We start from the raw sequence: 26,840 nt of genomic DNA, 5'->3' as shown, positions 1-26,840 counted from the left end.
CTAGACTCCTCAATGATGATTGTGGCACTTGGCCCAGTAGTTTCAGAGGAGAAGATTTTTGTAAAAGTTAACAACGACGGACGACAGACGCCAAGTGATGAGAAAAGCTCACTTGGTCTTTTAGGCCAGGTGAGCTAAAAATTGCTGCTGCTGCTGCATTTTTTTGTGTTCATTCATTAGAACAGTATTTTCCTTTTCAGACTGCTGTATCTTCTTTATTATATGAGATACAGAGAAAGTTATTGCATGAAAAATGCTCAGTAGAGCATGAACTGTAATGTTAGGCAATTATTTAAGTGAAATTTTTATCAGGTTCCCTTCATTTTCAGGTAATAACAGGTAACAGGTGTAATTTATTACATTTGTGTTGAATTTTGAATAAAAATACTTTTAGTCTTCATTTATTTTGTTGTTTTATCTGCCACATAATAAAGAAGACACCAGTTGCCTGATTTCGTAGCGTATTGCACCATACACAACGTATTATGTAATCGTGGCACAAATAAATAGGTCTGTCCTAAAAAATTTCAGTCAACCTCTGTTTACCCCCCTTTTTCTATGTCTCGTAATGATAGATCGAATCATATTTCCCACACGAATTAAATGTTATAAACACATTGAGATAACAAGAAACCTTTTAACTAATCCTCGTTGTTAGTTTCACCATAGAAATGCTGAAATTTTTCCATATTTACAGCTTCCTTTCCAACTTCTGTCATTTGCATAAAGTTTGTCAAAATACTTTTTTTATTTTCCTTCTATTTTCCTTCTACTGCATGATTTTACTATAACAAGAGGCTGTCACAACGACAGCAAACCGGATTTATTAACATTTATTTGTGTCCTGGCAATATCACAAGAACCATAACTGATGAACAGTGAAAGTGAAAATCGTCAATATCAAATTTGACCTGCATTTTGTCATCAGTATCAACATATTAAAATTTGAAAGAGCTTAGGTTGAATGGTTCATGAGTAAATGCAACCAACAACATGAATGGAAACACCATTTTTTTATCTTTCAAGAACCATAACTCCTGAACGGTAAAAGTCAAAATCGTCATTCTTGAACTTGACCTCCATTTTGTCATCAGTAACAACAGAATAAAATTTGAAAAGCTTTGGTTGAACAGTTCATGAGTAAATGCATGGACATGACTGGAAACGCCATTTTTCAATCTTTCAAGAACCATAACTCCTGAACGGTAAAAGTCAAAATCGTCATTCTTGAACTTGACCTCCATTTTGTCATCAGTAACAACATATTAAAATTTGGGAAGCTTTAGTTGAACAGTTCATGCGTAAATGCACGGACACGACTGGAAACGCCATTTTTCAATCTTTCAAGAACCATAACTCCTGAACGGTAAAAGTCAAAATCGTCATTCTTGAACTTGACCTCCATTTTGTCATCAATAACAACATATTAAAATTTCGGAAGCTTTGATTGAACAGTCCATGTGTAAATGCACGGACACGACTGGAAACACCATTTTTCAATCTTTCAAGAACCATAACTCCTGAACGGTAAAAGTCAAAATCGTCATTCTTGAACTTGACCTCCATTTTGTCATCAGTAACAACATATTAAAATTTGGGAAGCTTTGGTTGAACAGTTCATGCGTAAATGCATGGACACGACTGGAAACGCAATTTTTCAATCTTACAAGAACCATTACTCCTGAACAGTAAAAGTCAAAATCGTCATTCTTGAACTTGACCTTCATATTGTTGTCAGTAACAACATATCAAAATTTTAAAAGCTTTGGATGAATGTTTAATGAGTAAATGCACGGACAACATTTGGTTCCCGCTCGCCCGACTGCCCACCGTACATCCCCAAATCAATAACCAACATTTTTGCCACAAAAATGGTTAAAAATTGCAGGGATTTCAAGCGCAAATGTGACCTTATATATCCTAGATTCAAACGAGGAAAAATTAGAGAGAACCCAAATGAAAACCGAATGGTTTAAGAGTCCTAATGAAAAATCCTTTTTCATCATGGCATATGCTGCGAATAGCAGTGTAGAACTGCGTACGTCATCGCGGCATATGGTGTGTATAGCGTTGAAAGGGTTAAACATGTACACCATTGGTGGTAATTTATAAATAATTTGCATAGCAGCTATTCAGCAACATCAAAATTTGTTTTTGACTGTTCCAATCATACCCCTACATCATATACTTTTTATGAATGAGTTACTTAGGTCAATCAGTGTACATGATATCTGAACAATTACATAAGGATGTTATAAGCACACTATAAGAAAATGCATAAATATGAAACTGAAAGTTGTAAAAACAAGGAAATCTATACATTCACTGATAAGAACTTGTCGAAAACACAATTTCTCTAAAAAAAAGTCTTCCAAACCGATCTAAGTGTATTATTGTAAATGAATATTCATGTAAATAATTTAGTTTCTTCTTTTTTTGTCTTTAAAGTTTTTATCAATAGTATATTTAATAACAGGAACATAAATATATGCCCTCACTTAAGATTTTCCATCTAAAAGAGTTGCCGTCTTTCACCATGCCTTGAATGCCCTTGTAAATTATTTAGCTTTAAGTGCCAACATGAGGTAAAATAACTGTAAATTCAAGCCCTTATGAATTATTTATTAATTAAAGTGTGTCATACCAACATACTTGATTGTCTATGGTACAATGGTTAAATCATGCCCTCTTGAACATTTTTTACAAATACAATTATATATAGTTTATATTCAACTTATAACTTCTTACTTCAATAATATACATTGAACAAAAAGAAAGATAACTCTATCTAACAAATAAAATCAAGCAAAATTTTATCTTGACAAATGATTGTTGCAAAGCAGCTAACAGAATTAATAACAAAAATAAATCATGATTTATGATATAAACAACCAAAGGTCACTCAACTAAAACATAAAACAATCAATAATAATTAACATGTTTCCCTGCCCTACCTAAAACTACAAAAAACACCAATTTAAAGAAATCAATTCACCCCCTGTAATATAAACCAAAACTGTATTTGATATCCTTGTTTTCAAAATTCCAATAGGGAACATACTATATATAATTGTATAAATAAACCAATCAGCCATGTAGTTGAGAGGAAAAACAAAGAACTGAAGAAGGCCAATGGCCGAAACGTCTTGAAAAATTGGTTTATTTATACAATTATGTATTTGATATGTTTACCTAAAAGATCTATTTTGTATGTTGATTTTCCTTCAATTTTGAAGAGAGAAAATTAATATTTGCGTAGTAATTTCTTTTTACAATTAAAAAAATAGCTAATAGATTGAACTACAGCCACAAACAATAAAAACAATTGAAAGATCTTTACTTCTAATTCAGGCTCTATAAAACTACATTTCAAACAACTTCTTATTACGCTATTTTCACAGTTTAAAAAAAATATTGTTGAAATCTTAAATGCATAACATAAAAATCAAAATTGAAAACAAAATTTGAACATTTAACTTAATACTAACTCTTTTGCATTATCATAAAAGAATGTAAACATGGTAAAAGAATGAAAAATACATGAATATTTATTGAAATAAATCGTCCACTCCAGATGTATGAGTTAATTGCTAAAATGGCATTGAAAAGCCCCAAAATCAAATATAGTGCTTAAAGATGGTGTAAAAAACCCTTTTGAAATATGCTGTTTTTCAATGTCCAAGCTTTTCTATATTAATGTAGTCCAATTTTCCCACCAGGGTGTACATTTCTTCATATCTAGGAATATCATGTAAACATATAAATACATTAACAAAATTGTGATATCTACTTAAATATTAACAATATGCTAGCTTGTCAAGTAATTGATTCTACCATTTTCTACCAATCTCTTGAAACCTCTTAAAAATCCACTGTCTTTCTTGCCTCGAGACTTGCCCTCCAAATATCTATTGTACTTTAAAGGAATCAGGGGACCTAACTCTGGAAGATAGCACTCATCCTTCAATACTGGTATTAATCTGCTGCTTTTGTCCTTAAATGTTATAGTTTCCATCAATAGAATCTCATTCACAAATCTTGGCAGATCATCCTTGGCAAATGCTTTAGTCACAAACACAAATAAGAATCTACAGGTTCCAAACAGAAGTGGTGCTGAGGCAAACATACTTTTACCTACATTCAACTCTTCAAATATTTTTAAATTTAGTTTTAATTCTGGGAATTCTGTCTCCATATTTTGAATGAGTTCTAATACTAGTTCTCTGTCATCTTCCGCATGAAGAATTACAGCATCTGTGATAGCTGTAAAATAATGTATAAAGAGTTTAAAATATTGTCTTCCATCCCCTCTTTTTATAAGAGCTAACACTAGTTTAACTGCCAATTACATTGTAATGAACATGCACCACATATTGTTACAATTGAGTTTAAAGTTCAATAGATAGCACATTGAGTGTTCAGTATTATTTAATGATTTTTCAAACCAATAAACTTAAGGAAGAGAGAAATTATAACTCAGAGAATGTCTTGGGTACCGGTACTTTCCTAAAGTGACTATCCCCTGGTCGAGATTGATTGATTAGTTCATTTTGCCTATCCTTCTGTGTATTCCTTTCTGCTTTTATGACATGAAAAAGACAAGAGCTACAACAGTCTCAAAAGAACTTAGCATTTGTTGTTAGTACTTAAGTCTGCTTATTTTCAATTAGATATTGAAATACACAATCATCTCTGATGCTATCAGTAGTAAACAGATATTTCAAACTCTGTTTCTGGAAACAAGTATCTGCATGAAAAAAAAAACACAACAGGAAAGTAGATAGCATAATGCTGAACCAAATGCAGACGCTCTAACCCATGACATAGCTAACTTTTGTCAGTAGAGGATTACAATATTATATATTTACTATGTTGTATACCAGTCAGTTTTCTTTTAATGTCAAAAATGAGAAATAAAGATACTAAAAGAAAGTGTCATTGACTGGGATCTAATTATAAAATCAATGTTATTTTTAATTCCAATAATATAAAGATCTAGGATAGACAGGATTTTGGAGAAAGAGAAGTCACTTCTCCTTCCATGAGAGAGTAGGGAGTAGTCAGGTAGTGGTTAATTTCTTTGAAGTGAAATTCAATTACAGATATCTTCATTTATAGAATTGATCTTTCATGAGAATCTCAATCATTCAGTTACTTTTAATAATTTTTTTTTTTTAAAATTAATGACATGAATGAGTTGGTCATGCAAAAATATAAACCCCACTGCTGACAAGAAGTTGACCATGTGTGGCACATTTGCAATCACATTATCCATCAGCTAGCTGCCTTTCTACCTGTGTCATGTTCTAGAGTTAATTATTCAATAATTATAACAAATCATTAAACAACCAAATAGAACAACTAATGGACACGTTAGAATAAAAATTAAACAAATCAGCTGAGTGATTAAACAACATCCTTAAATGAAAATCACAGTTTAGAATGTTTAATCTGAGGATGGTCAAAGTCTGTGTTGTATTTATTTCATTTAATTGTCAACAGTATAAAAACAATTTACAAAGAAAAGGAAAATAAATCCAAAATGTCATTTATCTATATTCAATGTCTTTTCAAATCTTTAAAAAAAAATGAATTATTTCCCTTTGAACAGAAATCATGTAATTGTAAAAAAAATAAGTATTTCATCAAAAATTGAATTCTAGGAGAGTTAAAAATTGAATTATTTTCCTTTGAACAAAAATCTGGTAATTAATAAGTATTTCATAAAAAATTAAATTTTAGGGAAAGGGCTTTAACAACGAAAAAAGCTTAAATCGTGAAAATTGTGCTTGACCTGTAACTTGTCATGATAAAACAATACTACACCAAATATCAAATCGATATCTTCAAGAATGAAGAAAACAAGACTGTGTCCGTAGTACACAGATGCCCCATCCACACTATCATTTTTCTATGTTCAGTGGACCGTGATAATGGGGTAAAAAACTGTTTTTTTAATAGCATTAAAATTATAAAGATCATATCATAGGGAACATAATTATTGTGTACAAAGTTTCAAGTTGATTGGACTTCAACTTCATCAAAAACTACCTGGAACAAAAACTTTAACCTGAAGCGGGACAGACGGACTGACGAACGAACAAACAGACCAGAAAACGTAATGCCCATAAATGGGGCATAAAACAAAGTCTGAAAAAGTAATTTGTTGGACTGACAGATGGACAGATAGACAGACTGACAGAGTGTAAACCTAAAGTCCCCTTTGGCTTCGTCCGTAGGAAACTAAAATAAAACATTTTAGTTAAAATGATAATGATTTTCCATATGTATATATACTCATTACCTTTTTCATCATTTAAAGCCGATGCTGTGTCCACCAGATCTGTAACAGATTTGTCAGTACCAGTAGTTGGTTCAGCATCTGCCATAAGTAAAGATGTCTTACATTCAGAATTAATGTCGGATATAGAACCAATAACCTCTTGAACCTCAGAAGTAACATTAACATTATCAGTATTACTCTGGTCATCCAAACTATGTGAAAGATTGTCACTACTACTGGTCATTGTCCCGTACTCCGATGTACTTTCAGTCCTTTGATTGTTTACAACACTTTCTGTACTAGTTGGGTCATTATCTGATTGACCTTGTTCTGGGTCAAGGTTGTTGCCATTAGTCCTCAAGATAGGATTTTGTTCATTAATAATGTTTTGATTGCTATTTTCAATATTGAGATCACTTATACATGAAGTAGTACCAGCTGGAGGCAAGGATGTTTCTGGCAATAATGTAAGCAACTGAGGACTAGGTTCTGGTACATTCGTAGATGAGATACAAGGATGAAGTCGTTGTGAAGTCGTTTGATTTTGAGGCTGACTTAGATGTGAAGCTAGATCTTCCACTTCAACTTCAACTTCAACTTGCGACTGAATTATGTCATGAACTGGACTAACAGAATGAGTATTTTGTGTCTGGGCAGATTGTGATATATTATGTTCTATTAGAACCTGACTGGATGACATAAAAGAATCAATATTGGTACACATTGAAGTCTCCTCTTCCCTTATATTTAAAGCTGAAAACTCTGAATACCTAATTGAATTCACTCGTGAAAATGGCTCCCCTTGAATAGAATCTTGTATTGTGTCATGAAATCCATTTCCAATTTCTCTCACTGAAACAGTATCAATAAATATTTTGTATTATAGTAATCACATTTTTGCAAATACACATGAAATCAGGGATACAGATACTTGGATGTAGTTATATTGGACTTATCATCATTAGTATTTATCTGTTTAAATTTAGTTTTTTGATGTGTTGATTCAAATGTTGCAAACTAACTCCCCAATCATTTTATTGAAAAAATGATTAATTACAGATTTCAAAACCATATTGAGCAAAATCAGAAGAGCCATGTGCTTATTTTTTTCGATTTTCAGCATCAATATATAAGCAAAAATTTTAAAATCTAAAATTAATTCAATTACCCGACATTCTGCCGTGTGGTCCAAGTGGAGCTGCATCCGTTTCTAAAGTAAAAAGAAAAAATCGTATAAATGAATATAAGAGGCAGTAAAGTTATGATCTATCTATATTTATCTGGTGTAAAAAAATCAATTGATGAGAAATAAAATGCCTGAAATTTTATGTAAAGTTAGGTAACAGTGTCTTCATTGATGCCATCAAATACATTTGAAGATCAATGTAATTGAAACGTTATTAATTACTTAGGCATGTAATTGACCCCAAGTCCCCTTCATTTTTTTAAAATGAAAATGTTTCATAGAGTTCAGGGGTTTGGACTCCACTTTCAAAATGACTAAACCAATGCCTAAAATATCAAAAAGATATATATTTTCTCAGTTTGTCATTTTTATCAAAGGAGATTGGTCAATAAGCATGATAGGGCTATTATTTGGCCAAAATATTGGTGCATATCGAAAAGTTACAAAACATTTTCTTAATTCTGTTCAAACTAAACTTAGGTTCAAGGCGTTCAGAAAATAAAAACAAATTTTGCATTCAAAGATTTACCATGGCAAAAAACTATAACAAAATGAGATTATTTTATAAATTTTCATGATTTTCCTTATTTTACATTAACCTGCATGTACGTATATATGAGCTAAAAATACACATCCCCCCATTTATATGCATTTAATAAAATATGAGACTATCCTTTACCTTGAAAGGTATAATTATATGTATTAGCCATGTTATGAATTGTATAAATTTTGTAATTACCTTTTTTAATCATGACCATCTTTTAATCCATGTTTGTTTTCAAATTAAACAACATTGATAAAGCGATGCATCAGACTGCCTTGAAGACAAAGCAGTATGCCTACTAACAATGAAATGTACTTGTAGCCAGCAATTTCTAGTCATGCCTTTTTTTTAATTCAAAAAATTATGTAGTTTCATATGATATTTTCAATTTCTATACACCCATGTAATGTATTGTCCTATTTTTATTCAGAACCATGTGAGGAAAAAAGTTCGAGTTTCACTTCCTGACTTATTACATGTGAAATTAACATCCACAAACATACAGGTAAGGCAATTGATATGTAAAAACCTTATTTTCATCATGTAAAACCATGTTTTTTTTAACTGCTTTTACACAATCCATGAATTACATTTCATCAGTATCATTTTTTAGTTTCAAATTATGATGCATAGTGAGTACTCTTTATGTTTTATTAATTTTATAACTTTATTTTAATTTTTTCACAAAATTTGAAAAAAATGTGTTTTATAAGGAAGAACATTTTTTTCAATTTATCAGTTAAGTTTTATGATTGCATCCTTTAATGACAAATAACTACAATACCCTATTATCAATAGGAGGTCATATTTTTTAAATCGTGTTAATATCAATTTTTTTCCTGCTTATACAATAAATTAATCACTTTTTCATAAAGCAATCTTGCATTGTTTCTATAAGTTGTTTTTTATGAATGAGTAACACCGGTTGACCCTGTATTTCTGAAATGATTATAAATGATGTCATTAAAATGAACAATTGGTTCTTATTGTGATATAATGACAGTCACACAAGAATGGTGACAAGGAAATGTTTGGGGAAAATGCAAACATTTGCAAATTGTCACTTTATAAAATGAACAGTTGATGATTTTTCTTCATTTTAACAACTAGGGTCTCCTGATCTCTGATGTCATCATCCCCTTGAAATTGGTGACCTTTTTTCGCTTTTAAATTAAGTATCAATACTAGGTAAGCTTTATAGAGTAGACTCCACCTAATTGGATATCCGGAAAACAAATATCTTGGCTATTGTAATATTATTTCAAAACACTCATTTCTGGTCTTTTTTAATGACCTTGACAGTCTATAAAGCCCTTTCAGTTCAAAACAATTAACCCTTCTCTATATGTTTGATGTTAATTTAACTGCCTGACATGCCTAATTGAATGTCGGATGTAAAAATATATTGGTAAATAGGATAAAAATAATCCGGAAGTTTCTCCCCATCTATTATAGTTTTCAAGATAATAGGCATTAAGCCTAAGGGCAATTACTTCTGTAAGAAGTGATCTGAAAGTTTTGACATATGTGAACAATTGGTAGAGTTCAACGTTCTAAACATCTTTGTCCTTGCCAAGTTTTCTATATTTGTAATGATTTTCAAAATAAAAGACAAAACTTGAATTTTACCTCTATGATCTATTTTTAGCCATGTCCATCTTGATTGGCAGGCCAGATCATCAGACACATCATTTGAACTACTAGTAGATAACCTATTGATGACTGTGACCAAGTTTGGTTATATTTGGCCTAGTAGTTTCAGAAGAGAAGATTTTTGTAAAAGTTAACAAAAGACGATGACTGACACCAAGTGATGATAAAAGCTCACTTAGCCCTTTGGACCAGGTGAGCTAATAAACAGCTTCGCCATGAGCGCATGATACGCCCCACGTCTTGTGTGGAAGTTTGATGCAATAATCATAAATAGTTTCTGAGAAAGTTTTAAGCAATAACCATATATTGTTTTTGAGACACGGCGGGACATGTGAAACCCCCAACCCTGTTTTTTGGAGAAAAAAAACCCAAATATCACTAAAATAAAATTTTGAATCAAAACCAAAAAGTATACAGATCTTTAGATTAATATAACAAAGAAGTGTGTAAAGTTTTAAGCCATTATCATAAATTATTTTTGAGATACGGTGTGACATGTAAAAAAAAACGCCCCTGTTTAACAAAATACTCAATAACTCCAAAATAAAGTTTTGAATCATCACCAGAAAGTATACATATCTTTAGATTAAAATATAACAAAGAAGTGTGTAAAGTTTTAAGCAATTATCATAAATTTTTTTTGAGATACGGCACAACATGTAAAAAAACCTCCCCCTTTTTTACAAAATACTCAATAACTCAAAAATGAGATTTTGAATCATCACCAAAAAGTATACAGATCTTAAGAATAATATAACAAAGACATGTGTAAAGTTTTAAGCAATAATCATAAATTGTTTTTGAGATATGGTGCGACATGTAAAAAAACCCTCCCCCTTTTTTTACAAAATACTCAATAACTCAAAAATGAAATTTTGAATCATCACCAAAAAGTATACAGATATTAAGATTAATATAACTAAGAAGTGTTTAAAGTTTTAAGCCATAATCAAGAATCGTTTTTGAGATACGGTGTGACATGTGAAAAAAACACACCCCTGTTTTAGTAACAAAGTGCCGTAACTCAAAAAGTTTTAATCTTATTTTCACCAAAAAGTATACAGATCATTTGACCATCATGAGAAACAACTATGTTAAGTTTCATGAAATTTGGATAAGTCGTTCTCAAGTTACGGTGCGACATGTTTACGCCGGACAGACAGACGGACGGACACCGGACATTTGTATACCATAATACGTCCCGTCAAAATTTTGACGGGCGTATAAAAAGTGCTAAGAAGAAACTGACAGGAACTTAAAAAACTACAGGGAGAATACTTTAATTATCACTGCAGTACATTTTTTGGTATCAAATGAAATATTAAAATTGTAAGAAACTTTTCAATTCTAGTTATGAATATATATTTGCTTTGTTTGCTTATCTATTCAGAATTTAAAACAAGAATGTGTCCATAGTACACGGATGCCCTACTTGCACTATCATTTTCTATGTTCATTAGACTGTGAAATTAGGGGTCAAAAATCTAATTTGGTAATCAAATTAGAAAATTCATATCATAGGGACCATGTGTACAAATTTTAAAGTTGTTTGGACTTCAACTTTATCAAAAACTACCTTGACCAAAAAATATAACTTGAAACTTGCCATTTTATTTTCCATGTTCATAAGACTGTGAAATTAGGGGTCAAAAATCTAATTTGGTAATCAAATTAAAAAATCCATATCATAAGGACCATGTGTACAAAGTTTAAAGTTGATTGGACTTCAACTTCATCAAAGAACTACCTTGAACAAAAAGGAGTAGGTTCAGTAAGACCCCTTTTTGGCCCCAAAATATAGCAGTTTTGCAAAATTGTTATTGAGGATGAACACGGATACGGCCACTTCATTTTTGACAAAAATCATCTGAAAAATAACATTTTCCAGTATATTTGGTAGATTTTTCATATTTAAGCTTGAACCAGATCGTTTTTAATGACTAAATCAGTTAAAATATTTCACATAAACTAATTGATTCAAATAAAATAGACACTTAAGTGTTTAAAAAGTGGTCAAAGTATTTCGTCGGATAAACCTGAAATTTGAAGCCATAATTGGTCCTTACCGGACCTACTCCTTTAACTTGAAACTCGCACTTTCATTTTCTATGTTCAGTGGACCGTTAAATTAGGTCAAGTCTAATTTGGCATTTAAATTAGAAAGATCATATAATAGGGAACATGTGTACTAAGTTTGAAGTTGATAAGACTTAAACTTCATCAAAAACAACCTTGACCAAAAACTTTAACCTGAAGCGGGACAGATGGACGAACACATAGACCAGAAAAAATGCCCCTGTACAATTGTAGGTGGGGCATAATAAATGGAAACAGATGATGCCCATGTTTGTATATAATGCTATAAAGGGACATAACCCAAGAACGGTAAAAGTGACCCAAACTCACACCTGATCTGAGTTTTGTAGTAATAAGCATTGTGTTTAAGTTTTATAACATTCAGTCGAGGCAAACTTAAGTTAGAGAATGGAAATGAAAAATTAAGCAATTTTCCATTTGTAAAGGAACATAATGTAGAACATTAAAATTGATGCTAATTAAATTCAAACTTGATCTGTGTTTTGTAGTAATAAGCATTGTGTATAAGTTTCATATCATTTGGTTGAGGCAAACTAATGTTAAAGATTAGAAACAAATTTTGTGATGTATAAACATACATACAGACATACATACAGATCAACAAGGAACACACTTAAAGCTCCCTCCACTGCAGCAGGGGTATAATATAAATCTACTAGATTCTAAGGGAGTAAGCCCATTCACCAAACTTAATGAGCGGCTGATTGGTATTTTTTCATGAATCTGAAAACTTAGTATTTTAATACTTCACCAAAATACCTACCTATTGAATGCTGAGAACTAAAAGATGAAGATGAATCTTTAGATCCCTCATACATGTATGTAAATCGTCTTCCATCAGCTATTTAATAAATTAAAAAATAAAGTTTTAGACAATAGCATAACACGTGTACAATACAAGAATACATTATCTAAAAATATGACAGTTACACAGTACAGTTTTAGCTAATTGATTATATTCAAATTATGAATTATGAAATTGATGGTATTTTTTTATGCTAGGGTCTACTATTATATTTCCCTTTTTCAGGAAACTGGATAAAAATAACTTGATCTAAGGAAGTGATCTTTAGACTTTGCAATATCTATAAATAGAATCTATGACCAATATACAAGTTCAAGTAAGTTTAACATATCTTAAAAGCTATCTAAAATGTTACTGCTGTTTAGAAGACGATATTTTTCTTTATAAAAAATTATCACATCAATGGGGAAAATCTTTGACATAATTATGTTGACCCCACACAAATGCTTCAGACTTTGTTCAGGTTTTCTCCAAGATATTCATCTACTTTTTTCTATAAATCAGTTAATTCAGTTTGTTAGGCCCATTAAATAAACAACATACCCTCATCTTACAATCACTTGTAAGACTTTTGTCATGACCAACAATCATTAGCAAAATAAATCCTGTCTCATACTACATGTACTAAAGTTTTAAAATTTTAAAAAATTTTAATCAGACATAGATTTGCAAAACAAAAGGGAAATAACTTGAATTTTTTAACATTAAAATTCTAGGGTTTTTCCTTGACATTTGCCACTTGAAAAACAAATTTCAAGGATATTTCCATGTCTGGGAATACTCCATTATATTCAAGGCTTTTTCTACCTTTCAAGTGACACAGCTGGATCCAGTTGCTGATTCACCTAAGTTTTGTAAGTCTCCAAGTCAAGATTTTGTTCACTAATACAATTAACATCATTTTAAAACAGGGGTCTCTTGATTCCCTCATCCAGGGGTGTGGAAATATTTGTTGTGAGCACTTGTCCCTGGGCAAGTAAAACTAAACATTTTACTTGTCCGGAAAAAAAATTACTTGCCCTGGCTGATGATCCCAATACATATTGAAGTATTTCTTGTTAGATAATATATGATTCTTACTTAGCACCGTTGTGCATCACTAACAAATGAAATCGTGAACACCAATCCTGAATGGGACAGAAACCTAACAGCAAACCAACCAATGAAATGACATGTAAAGGACAATTTTGCAGCAGTTTTTGAATACAAGAGGCTCTCAAGAGCCTGAATCGCTCACCTGAATTTTTTTGGTTTAATCTCTCATCAATGATTATTTTGGCTTTTCAATTTATTTAAATGTTCTTTGAATCGTCCTATTTTCTTCAAAAGCAAAAAAAAATCATTTTCTCCTATGTTCTATTTTAGCCATAGGAGCTATGTTTCTTGACATACAAGGAAATGAAATATAAAATTTATACTAGATACTCTGAAACTCTGAAACTCATTTAGCCTAAGTTTGGCTGAAATTGATACAGCAGTTTCATAAGAGAAGATTTTTTAAAGTAAGTCAACATGATGAACAAATTGTGAAAAAAGTCTTTAAAGGGCAATAACTCCTAAAGAGGTCAATTGACAATTTTGGTCAATTTGACTTATTTGTAGATCTTACTTTGCTGATCATATTTGCTGTTTACAGTTTATCTTTATCTATAATAATATTCAAGATAATGACCAAAAACTGCAAAATTTCCTTAAAATTACCAATTAAGTGGCAGTAACCCAACAATTGGATGTTTGATTCATCTGAAAATTTCAGGGCTGATAGATATTGACCTAATGAACATTTTTACTCCATGTCAGATTTGCTCTTAATGCTTTCGTTTTTGAGATATAAGCCAAAAACTGCATTTGACCCCTATGTTCTATTAACGGCGGCCATGTTTTTTGACGGATCAAAAATCAAAGCACACACTTTGTGCAGGATAATCTAAGGAACAACCATGCTAAGTTTTAACCAAATCCATTCAGTAGTTTCAGAGGAGAAGATTTTTTAAAGTTAGCAAATATGATGAACAAATTGTGAAAAATTGTCATTAAAGGACAATAACCCCTTAAGGGGTCAATTGACAATTTTGGTCATATTAACTTATTTGTAGATCTTACTTTGCTGATCTTTTTTGCTGTTTACAGTTTATCTTTATCTATAATAATATTCAAGATAATGACCAAAAACTGCAAAATTTCCTTAAAATTACCAATTAAGTGGCAGCAACCGAACAATTGGATGTTTGATTCATCTGAAAATTTCAGGGCTGATAGATATTGACCTAATGAACATTTTTACTCCATGTCAGATTTGCTCTTAATGCTTTCGTTTTTGAGATATAAGCCAAAAACTGCATTTGACCCCTATGTTCTATTTTAAGTAACGGCGGCCATGTTTTTTGACGGATCAAAAATCAAAGCACACGCTTTGTGCAGGATAATCTAAGGAACAACCATGCTAAGTTTTAACCAAATCCATTCAGTAGTTTCAGAGGAGAAGATTTTTTAAAGTTAGCAAATATGATGAACAAATTGTGAAAAATTGTCATTAAAGGACAATAACCCCTTAAGGGGTCAATTGACAATTTTGGTCATATTAACTTATTTGTAGATCTTACTTTGCTGATCTTTTTTGCTGTTTACAGTTTATCTTTATCTATAATAATATTCAAGATAATGACCAAAAACTGCAAAATTTCCTTAAAATTACCAATTAAGTGGCAGCAACCCAACAATGGTTTGTTTGATTCATCTGAAAATTTCAGGGCTGATAGATCTTGACCTAATGAACATTTTTACCCCATGTCAGATTTGCTCTAAATGCTTTCGTTTTTGAGATGTAAGCCAAAAACTGCATTTGACCCCTATGTTCTATTTTAAGTAACGGCGGCCATGTTTTTTGACGGATCAAAAATCAAAGCGCACATTTTGTGCAGGATATACTAAGGAACAATCATCTTAAGTTTCATTCAAATCCATTCAGTAGTTTCAGAGGAGAAGATGTTTGAAAAATTGTTAACGACGACAGACGACGACGTCGACGACGACGGACGCCAAGTGATGAGAAAAGCTCACATGGCCTTTTAGGCCAGGTGAGCTAAAAAAATGTAGCCAGTAGGTACATATACTAAATTTGAGGACAGTGATTGAAGAAATGTAAACTAAATAATAGATAAACTATTGATTTTGTGGTGTTTCTCTCCACTGACACACTTGTTCTTGATTATTTATTATTGTCTTGATGGACTTAAAAGCGTCCCTTCTATTCACCACGTTGACAACAAATAATGTTGACCTTTCATCTATAAATAAGACAAAAACTTAATTTATTTTCCGAATTTCCATAGATAGCCAGGGGCAATCTGATATCCACGATGTCTGAAATTCTCGCTTCCGTTTTTTTTTTTTAAATACTCGGTGTCCTCCATTTGCATTTAAGGTTTTCTACAAGACTCATGACTGTTTTTGTCTTGCCTGCCCAGCTTTTTATTTAGTATTTATCAATCTGAATCTCAATACAAAATTTAAAGAAATGACACTTCTGGTAAATGATGGATAAAACCTAATCGACGATCCCGGGTCAATGGAAAAAGCCAATGCAATGTTACGCGACTCGGGTTCGCATACTGATTTTTATTTATTTTGGTAATCGATCTATTTTCGGTATCAAGTATTATTGGTCCTGTAATATTTATCGTCATGAACATTGATGTTTTTACTTGCTGAACATTGGTTTCTTTTACATAAATTAAACATCTTTATACGTTTTGAAATTAATTTTATGTTTTTGTTGGATTTGAACTTTGTCTTGTATATTTTTTTACTTGTCCACGGGCAACCAAGACAAAAATAATTACTTGTCCGGTTGTTCAAATGTACGAGTCGGGCGAGTCGGGCATAGCATTTCCACACCCCTGCCTCATCTCTTTACCCCCCTCCCTCCCATTCACATATTTTTATTCTTTGTCCAGTCCCTAAACTTTTCAAACTTATACTCTTATAGTCCTTAGGTAACACGAACCAAATTTGTACTCGTACTGAGTTTTGTGGTAATAAGTATGATAAATTTGAGGTTCACTTAAGTTTGAGAACAGAAACAATTTTTCCATTTTAAGGAACAGGCATCATAACTCTAGAAAGGTAAAAGTGACACCACTAAAAATCAAACTTGATCTCTACTTTGTGGTAATTAGCATTGTGTTCAAGTTTCATAAAATTTGTTTGAGGCAAACTAAAGTTAGAGAACGGAATGACCCTCCGCTACTGTGGGGCGAAAAAACAAAGCAACACAAATCCCAACCAAAAACCAGATGCTACTTCAAGTGCTCCTGAATGGTTGAAAGATAAATATTACAATTCTAATTGGTTTGATCATGTTGATGGCATTATGTTGTAAATGTATCATGGTTTAAATCCAACAAGGACAAATGAAGGAGACTACTAAAGATTTTGGCCATGATATTGAATTTGTAGATCTCGTCTTGCTGCTCAATTTTGATATTTAAAGATTCTCTTTATATTCTTTATCTATCATAATTTTTAAGATAACAGGCATGAATACCTCAAAGAAGAAGTCATCTGGAAGTTTTGATGTAAATGGACAGTAGGTAGATCTCAGCACCATGATTAATTTTACTCAGTCAGATTAAAGATGTACATAGCACTTTTCAAGATAATAAACAAAACTTGCAATTTACTCCTGATTTAGAAATGATTCATTAGGTAAGTCCCTTGACTGTTTATGAAATCTGTTATTTTTGTTTCTGATCTAATTATTCTTGGACAGCAATATTCAAGCAACAGCAGTGGTTAACAATTAGGTAAATAGCAGATTCAAGCTCTGATAATAATTCTTTTGTTATTACAATGCTTGAGAATTGGAATATGTATATACGCAACCATTGCCATACAAATTTACAATAGATATATTGTATATTCTTTTACTTACAGGGTGTTGCTGTCGTTGTTGGAGACTCAGAGTCATCATACATTGTTAAAATCTCGGATAACCTTCTCTCAGGTGGACCATGTGTTTCTGAAATACAGAACAGTTTTATAAAATATGTATATTTGTAATGAAATACAATGATTTAAATGTGGTAAAATTAACTTTCAACATTTAATCATATAAACTACATTTAATTCAGGAATAAGGAAAACTACTATCTTTTTAAGTGGAAACAAGTTATTTGTTTGCCTTTTAATCTTTTCTTGTGAACTTCTTTTCATTTTCTTAATTGTGTTTATTTTGTCTGATTTTGGCATATTCACAATGATACAAATTTGAATTTTTTTTTTCTCAAGAAGTTAATATTTATATATGAATAAATAAATTGCTCACAATAATAGTTTTACATTATTAAGGAGAGGATAACTGTAATTGCATAATATTAATATAATTATATAATAATCTTTATTTGTCACATATAAGTAACATTATACTTGTGACATAAACAAAAGCAACAACAACAATAAAGTAACTGAGTTGAACACACACATATCTATATATATACAAGTAAAACTAACTAATCTCGCCTGTCCTCAGCTCTAAAGACTGTTTTATAAACGAACCTGTCTTTTTCACTTGGTTTATATTAGAAGGATTTAGTAGGACTACTAGTTTTTCAGTATCAGATAGATTTGGAAACAGGATTATCTATTGCCATGTCATTATAAAGTTTTATACGTAAAACATTATTAATTTGACAGTAGAGGAGAAAGTGATTTTTCATCTTCTAAGGTTTTACAAGTTGGACATGTTCTATTGTCTCGAGGTATTTTTAGACATCTGCCCTTCTCAATGAGCAAATTATGGTCACTAATTCTAATTTTTGTAAATAAACGTCTAGTTTCAAAATTGGATATCTTAGATAAAATTCTTGGTCTTGTTTGACTTTAATATTTTTGTAAAGAAAAAGTTTGTTATTTTCGTTCAAACTGTTTATTTTATTTTCCAGTAATTAAAAATGTGACTTAAAAGACCTGGCAGGGTAAGATAATGAGACACCAACATATATGGATGCCGTACGTGCAGTTGGAAATCAACTTAAACCGGAAGCGGGTGCTATCATTTTCTATATGTTCATTGGACTGTGAAATTGAAAAACTCTAATATGGCATTAGGGAACATGTATACTAAGTTTGAAGTTGATTGGACTTCAACTTTAATAAAAACTTCCTTGACCAAAATGTTTAACCTGAGCGGGACAAATGTATGAACAAATAGGTGAAGGACTGAAGGGATGCACAGACTGAAAAACATAATGCGCCTAGATGGGGTATAAAAACTAAGACATTGAGATACTGAATGTCAAAATTCAGTTCACATTGTTTATTTACGTTTTTTGATTGAGTTAAGACTTCCAATTGATATTTTATCGGGTGTTTTCTATGTTGTGATGTTATTATACTATTTTTTTCAGAAAAAGGAAGACGTTGGTACCATTAAAACATTTAATCCCACTGCAAATGTTTGCACCTGTCCTACAAGTCAGGAATCTGATGTACAGTAGTTGTTGTTTGTTTATGTAATTTATACGTGTTTCTTGTTTCTTGTTTTTATACGTCAAAATTTTGACGGGACGTATTATGGTATACAAATGTCCGGTGTCCGTCCGTCTGTCTGTCTGTCTGTCTGTCTGTCTGTCTGTCCGTCCGTCCATCTGTCCGTCTGTCCGGCGTAAACATGTCGCACCCTAACTTGAGAACGACTTATCCAAATTTCATGAAACTTAATATAGTTGTTTCTTATGATGGTCAAATGATCTGTATACTTTTTGGTGAAAATAAGATTTAAACTTTTTGAGTTACGGCACTTTATAACTAAAAAAGGGGTGTGTTTTTTTCACATGTCGCACTGTATCTCAAAAACGATTCTTGATTATGACTCAAAACTTTAAACACTTCTTAGTTATATTAATCTCAATATCTGTATACTTTTTGGTGATGATTCAAAATTTCATTTTTGAGTTATTGAGTATTTTGTAAAAAAGGGGGAGGTTTTTTTTACATGTCGCGCCACATCTCAAAAACTATTTATGATTATTGCTTAAAACTTTACACATGTCTTTGTTATATTAATCTCAATATCTGTATATTTTTTGGTGATGATTCAAAATTTCATTTTTGAGTTATTAGTATTTTGTAAAAAAGGGGGAGGTTTTTTTTACATGTTGTGCCGTATCTCAAAAATGATTTATGATTATTGCTTAAAACTTTACACACTTCTTTGTTCTATTAATCTAAAGATCTGTATACTTTTTGGTGATTATTCAAAATTTTATTTTTGAGTTATTGAGTATTTTGTAAAACAAGGGAGGGTTTTTTACATGACGCGCCGTATCTCAAAAATAAGTCATGATTATTGCTTAAAACTTTACACACTTCTTTGATATATTAATCTAAAGATCTGTAAACTTTTTGGTTTTGATTCAAAATTTTATTTTGGTAATATTTAGTTTTTGTCAAAAAAACAGGGTGGGGGGTTTCACATGTCCAGCCGTGTCTCTAAAACAATATATGGTTATTGCTTAAAACTTTCTCATAAACTATTTATGATTATTGCATTGCATAAGACTTCCACATAAGACGTCGGGCGTATCATGCGCTCATGGCGCAGCTGTTTATTATATATAGATTAGACCGTTGGTTTTCCCGTTTGAATGGTTTTACACTAGTAATTTTTGGGCCCTTTATAGCTTGTTGTTCGGTGTGAGCCAATGCTCTGAGTTGAAGGCCGTACATTGACCAATAATGGTTTACTTTTATAAATTGTTATTTGGATGGAGGGTTATCTCATTGGCACTCATACTACATCTTCCTATATCCAATTAAAACTTAAAAGATACCATACAGTTTGTTTAACATGGTTGAAGGACAGTTATGGTGTAATATCAACATTACCATTGTCTACAGTTAAATCTGATTGATCTAATTCCAACGATGGCCTTTTCTGATTCTGGTTGGTATCTATTTCCTTCTGCACACTTTGAATCTCAGTTGGTTTCTGTCCATCAAATTCATTCCCTGTCAGCAAATCTTTGTCATTATTTGGCATTGTGGAGTCTTTCTGACTGCGTTCTTCAACTGTAAAATATATAACTATGTGCTTATTTTCCATAATCGTATATTGAGAGGAGGACTGACTTTTCTAATGTCTAATGAAATACAGTTAGATGGAGAACTAAAAGTGTTTGTCATATATATATCATGGGATGGTGTTGAACAGTATGACAGTAATTCTGTGGATATTGTATATATATTCAAATCAGTAAGAACATTGGACAAGTTTACATATACAGTTTGGTACATGGGAGAACCATGTTGTTTTAAGGGACGTAAAAAACTGATATTTCAAGAAATTTACTTTAGAATTATACACATTTAAAGAAGAAAAAAAGTGTAGGGCCATAACTTCTGCAATAATCACTCAATCTTATCTAATGTATTTGTAGATTATATATGAATTTTAAACAAACTATAATCATGGTGAAATTCATTTTTATTACTGTTCTTACACTTACAATTTAAAGATGCATATTTCTGCTGAGATTGATCAGCTAGACAAGAATCTAATTTACTATTGTCTACAAGCTGCCTTGAATTAGACGGGTTTGTCAAATGGTTCTCCTGTAATGATGCATGGTGTGAACTGACATGATTGTCCCCTAAATCATTTGTTTTCTTGAGAACAGTCTGAGGTGAGATTACATCTCCATGGTCTTCAGAATCATTACTCTGAGAAGCATTAAGGTTTGTACAGTAATTTTCTCCTGATGTGCAACAACTGGTTCCTTGTTCATGAGTATCTGATCCCTTGTTAACAGGATGGTGATCACTCAAAGGACCTTCAGATCTATTACATGTTCTCTGTTCTATTATCACTGCACTTTCTACGAAATCTACTGATCCAGAGACATCATTTTCAGTACCTATAAAATAAATACATAAATGCTTCAATTGATATAAAGATAAATGAATTAATACCCGTCTTGTCAGTCAGCGTTAATTCTACTGGTTGATCCTGTAAATTATTTTGGAGGAAAATTTATATCCCTTACATATTCCGATTTTTAATTTTTATTATATAAATAAAGTCTTATCTAATTTTTTTCTTAAATGTCTCTTGACTACATACAACGACAAAGTGCTGTAATAAATTGTTTAATTATATATCATTAGTTGTTGTCAATATACTTTTCATAATTTTTCATCAAGTAATATTTCATGGACAATGATTAAATCTCCTTTGTTTATAATCTTCAAACTACTGCTTATTCACAAACATCCAAGGAGCAGTTTTAAGGCCTTGCACAGCTACTTAAAACATTTGTGCCCTTTAGTTCTACAGATAAAAGGTTGCACTCAAATTAAAACATCATTAGCAATCCAGAAAAATATTGTTTTGACCTCCCAAGGTTTTGTAAAAAAATATTACTCATTCTTTTGAAAGTAAACTTTTGGGGAAGATTAAAGGGAGATTATTCGAACCTAGCTTGAAAAGATAATTAAAATCTTACAAATTTACTTATTCAAGTAAATATTACTTACATCTTTGAATTAGTAAACATGACAAGCCAGTATAAGTATTATCACTGACTGTTAATTAATTGTCAATTATAAAACGTAAAACTAAGCTAACCTTCAACTACAATTAATCTAAATTTATTCATTATTCTGACAATCATGTTTTCAAATCTCACCAATATAATTGTTATTTAGATTTTGAGTTGCATGTCATTTAAACTAAGATATCAAATTTCAACTAAGACAAAACTATTGTCCTTTTCAAATAATTTTTACCTGTTATTTACAAAGCGCTAAAATATTTTGAATTGTAAACTTATAGATAAAGACTTAAGCTTAACTTCTGGGGTATAAATTATACATTTATGATAATAAATGGTTTGATAGTTTATATTTTTATTTTTCTTGATAGTTTTTAGAACAGAATTGCTTTGTTGTTTCTAATTTTTCAAACCTTACCTAAATAGACACTTAAAACAGGTATATCCTGAACATTTGGTACATGTACCTGTATTAGAAAACCTGCCAGCAACCAAAAATTAAGTTACAAGAATTGAACCCTACCTGAAATATATATTGCAATTTGTTCCAAACATACCAATACCAATATGTCCACTATGGATTTGGAATATCCGAGTTTCAATGTAGTTTTTTTTAACCTTCACCTTTCTAATTTAAAGGAAATACCAAATAAATTTAAAATATCGCAGGTGTTTCATTTTATCTATTTTTGGATTCTATTTTTAGTAATTTTGTAATATCAATGAATACAATTTGTGTACTTTAATACCCAGGTAGATTATAAATAACATACTTAAAATTTTTATTGGGATAATCACCAAAAGACTTAAATAAATTGGGTTACTACATTAACCAGGTGCTCCGCAGGGCGCAGCTTTATACGACCGCAGAGGTCGAACCCTGAACAGTTGGGGCAAGTATGGACAAAACATTCAAGCGTGATACAGCTCTGAATTTGGATTGTGATCAAATTTTTGACATTACATGGTTTTTTTTTACACAAAACAAATGTCAAGATTTTACAAATCAATTAAAGATTTCTTCTTCAAACTTTTTAAATCTAAAATTAAATAGTTGATCATGACACAGCATAGGTTTCTGACACAGAACGAATGTGGTCTAATGAACTTAAAAGTTTTTTTTTGCCTTTGAGCAATTCACTATGCTGTTGAATATTAATCCTCTCAAAAAAATGTTTGAAGAAATTTTCTTTTTATTTATGAAATCTGAAATGAGAAAAATTTACCCCCCCCCCTTTTTTTTCACATCCCCGTTTCCCTTTCTCCAAAACTGATATCAATTCAAATTTCTAATGGAGTTTGCAACAATAACTACTCTTTTAAATACATCATAAAATATTAAAATGTAAAATAAAGTGCTTGTTATCACTGAATGGTAAAGATTGGTTGGTAGTAAAAGTGAATATACATTGTTTATTGTATAAAACAATAAAAAAAACTTCATCAGCAACATTTTATATTGGCAAATTTCCAATGAAGTTATTTACATAAAGTTATTGGCAAATAAAAATAGAAAATGACATCATAGTCATGTCTGGCAAATGTCCAACATACATTATCTAAAAACATTTTAGATAAGATAAGGAAAAAAAGCTTCATCAGCAACATTTTATATTGGCAAATTTCCAATGAAGTTATTTACATAAAGTTATTGGCAAATAAAAATATAAAAAATGACATTATAGTCATGTCTGGCAAATTTCCAACATATATTATCAACTACTATTCTATACAAAGAAAGATAACTCCAATTGAAAATTAATTGCTATTGCACAATATTGTGCAATTAGATATTTCTTGCTATTGTGCAATACTGTGCAATTGAAAATTTCTTGCTATTGCACAATACTTGATATGGAATCCTGATTTGGACCAACTTGAAAACTGGGCCCATAATCAAAAATCAAAGTACATATTTAGATAAAGCATATCAAATAAGCCCAAGAATTTAATTTTTGTTGAAATCAAACTTAGTTTAATTTTGGACCCTTTGGACCTTAATGTAGACCAATTTGAAAACTGGACCAAAAATTAAGAATCTACATACACAGTTAGATTTGGCATATCAAAGAACCCATTTATTCAATTTTTGATGAAATCAAACAAAGTTTAATTTTGGACCCCCATTTGGACCAACTTGAAAACTAGGCCAATAATTAAAAATCTAAGTACATTTTTAAATTCAGCATATCTAAGAACCCCAAGGATTCATTTTTTGTTAAAATCAAAACTAAGTTTAATTTTGAACCCTTTGGACCTTAATGTAGACCAATTTGAAAACGGGACCAAAAATTAAGAATCTACATACATAGTTAGATTCAGCATATCAAAGAACCCCAATTATTCAATTTTTGATAAAATCACACAAAGTTCAAATTTGGACCCTTTGGGCCCCTTATTCCTAAACTGTTAGGACCAAAACCCAAACCTTTCTTTTATGGTCATAAACCTTGTGTTTAAATTTCATAGATTTCTATTTACTTATACTAAAGTTATGGTGCAAAAACCAAAAATAATGCTTATTTGGGCCCCTTTTTGGCCCCTAATTCATAAATTGTTGTGACCTCAACTCCAAAAATCAATCCCAACCTTCCTTTTGTGGTCATAAACCTTGTGTTAAAATTTCATTGATTTCTATTTACTTATACTAAAGTTATTGTGCGAAAACCAAGAATAATGCTTATTTTGGCCTTTTTTGGCCCTTATTTCCTAAACTGTTGGAACCAAAACTCCCAAAATCAATCTTAACCTTCCTTTTGTGGTCATAAACCTTGTGTCAAAATTTCATAGATTTCTATTCACTTAAACTAAAGTTATAGTGCGAAAACCAAGAAAATGCTTCTTTGGGCCCTTTTTGGCCCCTAATTCCTAAAATGTTGGGACCAAAACTCCCAAAATCAATCCCAACCTTCCTTTTGTGGTCATAAACCTTGTGTTAAAATTTCATTGATTTCTATTCACTTTTACTAAAGTTAGAGTGCGAAAACTAAAAGTATTCGGACGACAACGACGACGACGACGACGACGCCAACGTGATAGCAATATACGACCAAAAAATTTTAATTTTTGCGGTCGTATAAAAAGTCATTAGCACTGAGGACAGTACTCTGGACTATTTACTGTTATAAATTATTGTGCAAATTTCATATGGATACATATATAGTGTACTGTTTAATATTTAAAGTTTAATTTAATAGCATTAAACATTTGAAATGTATTGATAATGTACTTTACACAGTGATTCATTTGATTTATTGACATGACTGAAGTTTGATAATCATTTAACATCTAAAAAATACCTTTTTTTATTCTTTATAATTCTATCACCTGCATTATTCAAATAAAATGAAATTTCTCTTTGAGGGAAATAAATGCATAATTTTTCATCTGACTTGTCATGCTTGTAGAATTCAGTTTTTGTTACAAAATATGGGAGGTAACTCATGACACCAAATATTCTGACTTGTTTATGTCAGAACTCACCCTCTGACTGTCAATGAAACATTCATTTGACATTCATAAAAGTAGGCCCAAATAATCTTCACACCTAATCAAATCGCATGTCATTTTGAGAAGGATGGGTTGGGGAACTTTTTCTAAAGTTAATTCAGTCTGAATGATAGAAAGAATCAGAAAATGCATCTTTTCCCCGATATGTCACAGTTTGACAACCCCAAAAATAACATTTAACATTAGCGACATCATTACCTCCCCTGTTAAAAAATTATCCTTAGTATAAGTTGTACATAGGCTTCCGTAGTTGGTTGCCAAGAAATACTAGTTCAATAAATCATGATAGGTGGTAAGGTTTTAATTGATACAATTAAAGCAAGAGTAAACATTAATTCTCTATTGTTATTATGTTGGAATCCACCTGTCTTGATTTATCTTTACCTTAGAGTGTAAGTTTATCTAAACATTGTACATGTTGTCTTCTTACCTGAGTGTCCTCCTGGTTCAACCAATGAATAATGTCTGGTTATTTGTTTATACACAAAGTAACAACCAAAGGTGGCAGCACAAACACCAATGGCTCCAGCTAAAACCTCTTTCTGGATAGGCATGCTGCATATAACTCAACCCATTGTTAAGGATTAATCTGAAGAAAAAAAAACAGAATTCAAATTGTATACATGTAATTTTTTTTGAATGATATGGTAATCATTTTAATGAACATTGTACATGTATATAATCTTGTTTTAGATGGACAAACACCAGGACAGAACAAATATCAGCTTTATCGTGTGTTTCCTGGTACTAAAAGTTAAAACATCTAATATGTCGTCAAACATTTTTTTTTTACTTCAGTATCATACATGTCATAGGAGTCTTTTTCATTTGTCAATATCAGAATGAAATATTTAATAGGACAATTGGTAGGCATATTAAAAACTATATCTAAAATGGATGCCATTCTATGGCTGCTGTATCATGAAATTCAGAATATTGGAATATGTAGGAATCCAATTTCATGAATAAGATTTTCATAAAATTTGGTGGGATCAACAAATCAAAATTTAAACGAATGCTACTGACATTATGACTGTCATAGATTCCTTTCTGAATGATTCATCTGCTTAACACACAGGGTATCTTGATCTGAAATCTTCAGAGGGATCTAATTCCCATGGAGCAAAATATAACAAGTTTGTATCAGTTAGTCTGCAAAATATGGATTAGAATAACCCACCAAGCATATAAAATTCCTGCATGGGAACTTA

General features: G+C 31.2%; 1 protein-coding gene across 1 annotated transcript; it reads right to left on the bottom strand.

Moving 5' to 3' along the window:
- Window positions 1–2,424: 2,424 nt before the first annotated feature.
- On the bottom strand, window positions 2,425–25,628 carry LOC139525250 (uncharacterized). The gene is made up of 10 exons (XM_071320448.1): window positions 25,603–25,628; window positions 22,643–22,737; window positions 21,076–21,483; window positions 20,456–20,638; window positions 17,502–17,588; window positions 12,527–12,604; window positions 7,452–7,493; window positions 6,305–7,135; window positions 3,170–4,263; window positions 2,425–3,016 (listed from the first exon to the last, which is right to left on the bottom strand). The coding sequence occupies exons 1-9, from the start codon at window positions 25,626–25,628 to the stop codon at window positions 3,809–3,811; spliced, it is 2,205 nt and encodes a 734-aa protein (XP_071176549.1). The 3' UTR covers window positions 2,425–3,016; window positions 3,170–3,808.
- Between the last annotated feature and the right edge of the window lie 1,212 nt (window positions 25,629–26,840).

The sequence above is a fragment of the Mytilus edulis genome, chromosome 5, assembly GCF_963676685.1.
Source record: "Mytilus edulis chromosome 5, xbMytEdul2.2, whole genome shotgun sequence".
Lineage (NCBI taxonomy): Eukaryota > Metazoa > Mollusca > Bivalvia > Mytilida > Mytilidae > Mytilus > Mytilus edulis.
This window is presented reverse-complemented; position numbering and strand designations above follow the sequence as displayed.

Excerpts from the sequence above, each read along its gene's own strand:
- LOC139525250 (XM_071320448.1), bottom strand. The coding sequence starts at position 25,628 with ATGAATGTTTCATTGACAGTCAGAGG. Across the intron at positions 20,639-21,075 it reads GAAATATGCATCTTTAAATT|TTGAAGAACGCAGTCAGAAA; the intron begins GTAAGTGTAAGA and ends TATATTTTACAG. Across the intron at positions 7,494-12,526 it reads TAGTTCTCAGCATTCAATAG|AAACGGATGCAGCTCCACTT; the intron begins GTAGGTATTTTG and ends TTTTTACTTTAG.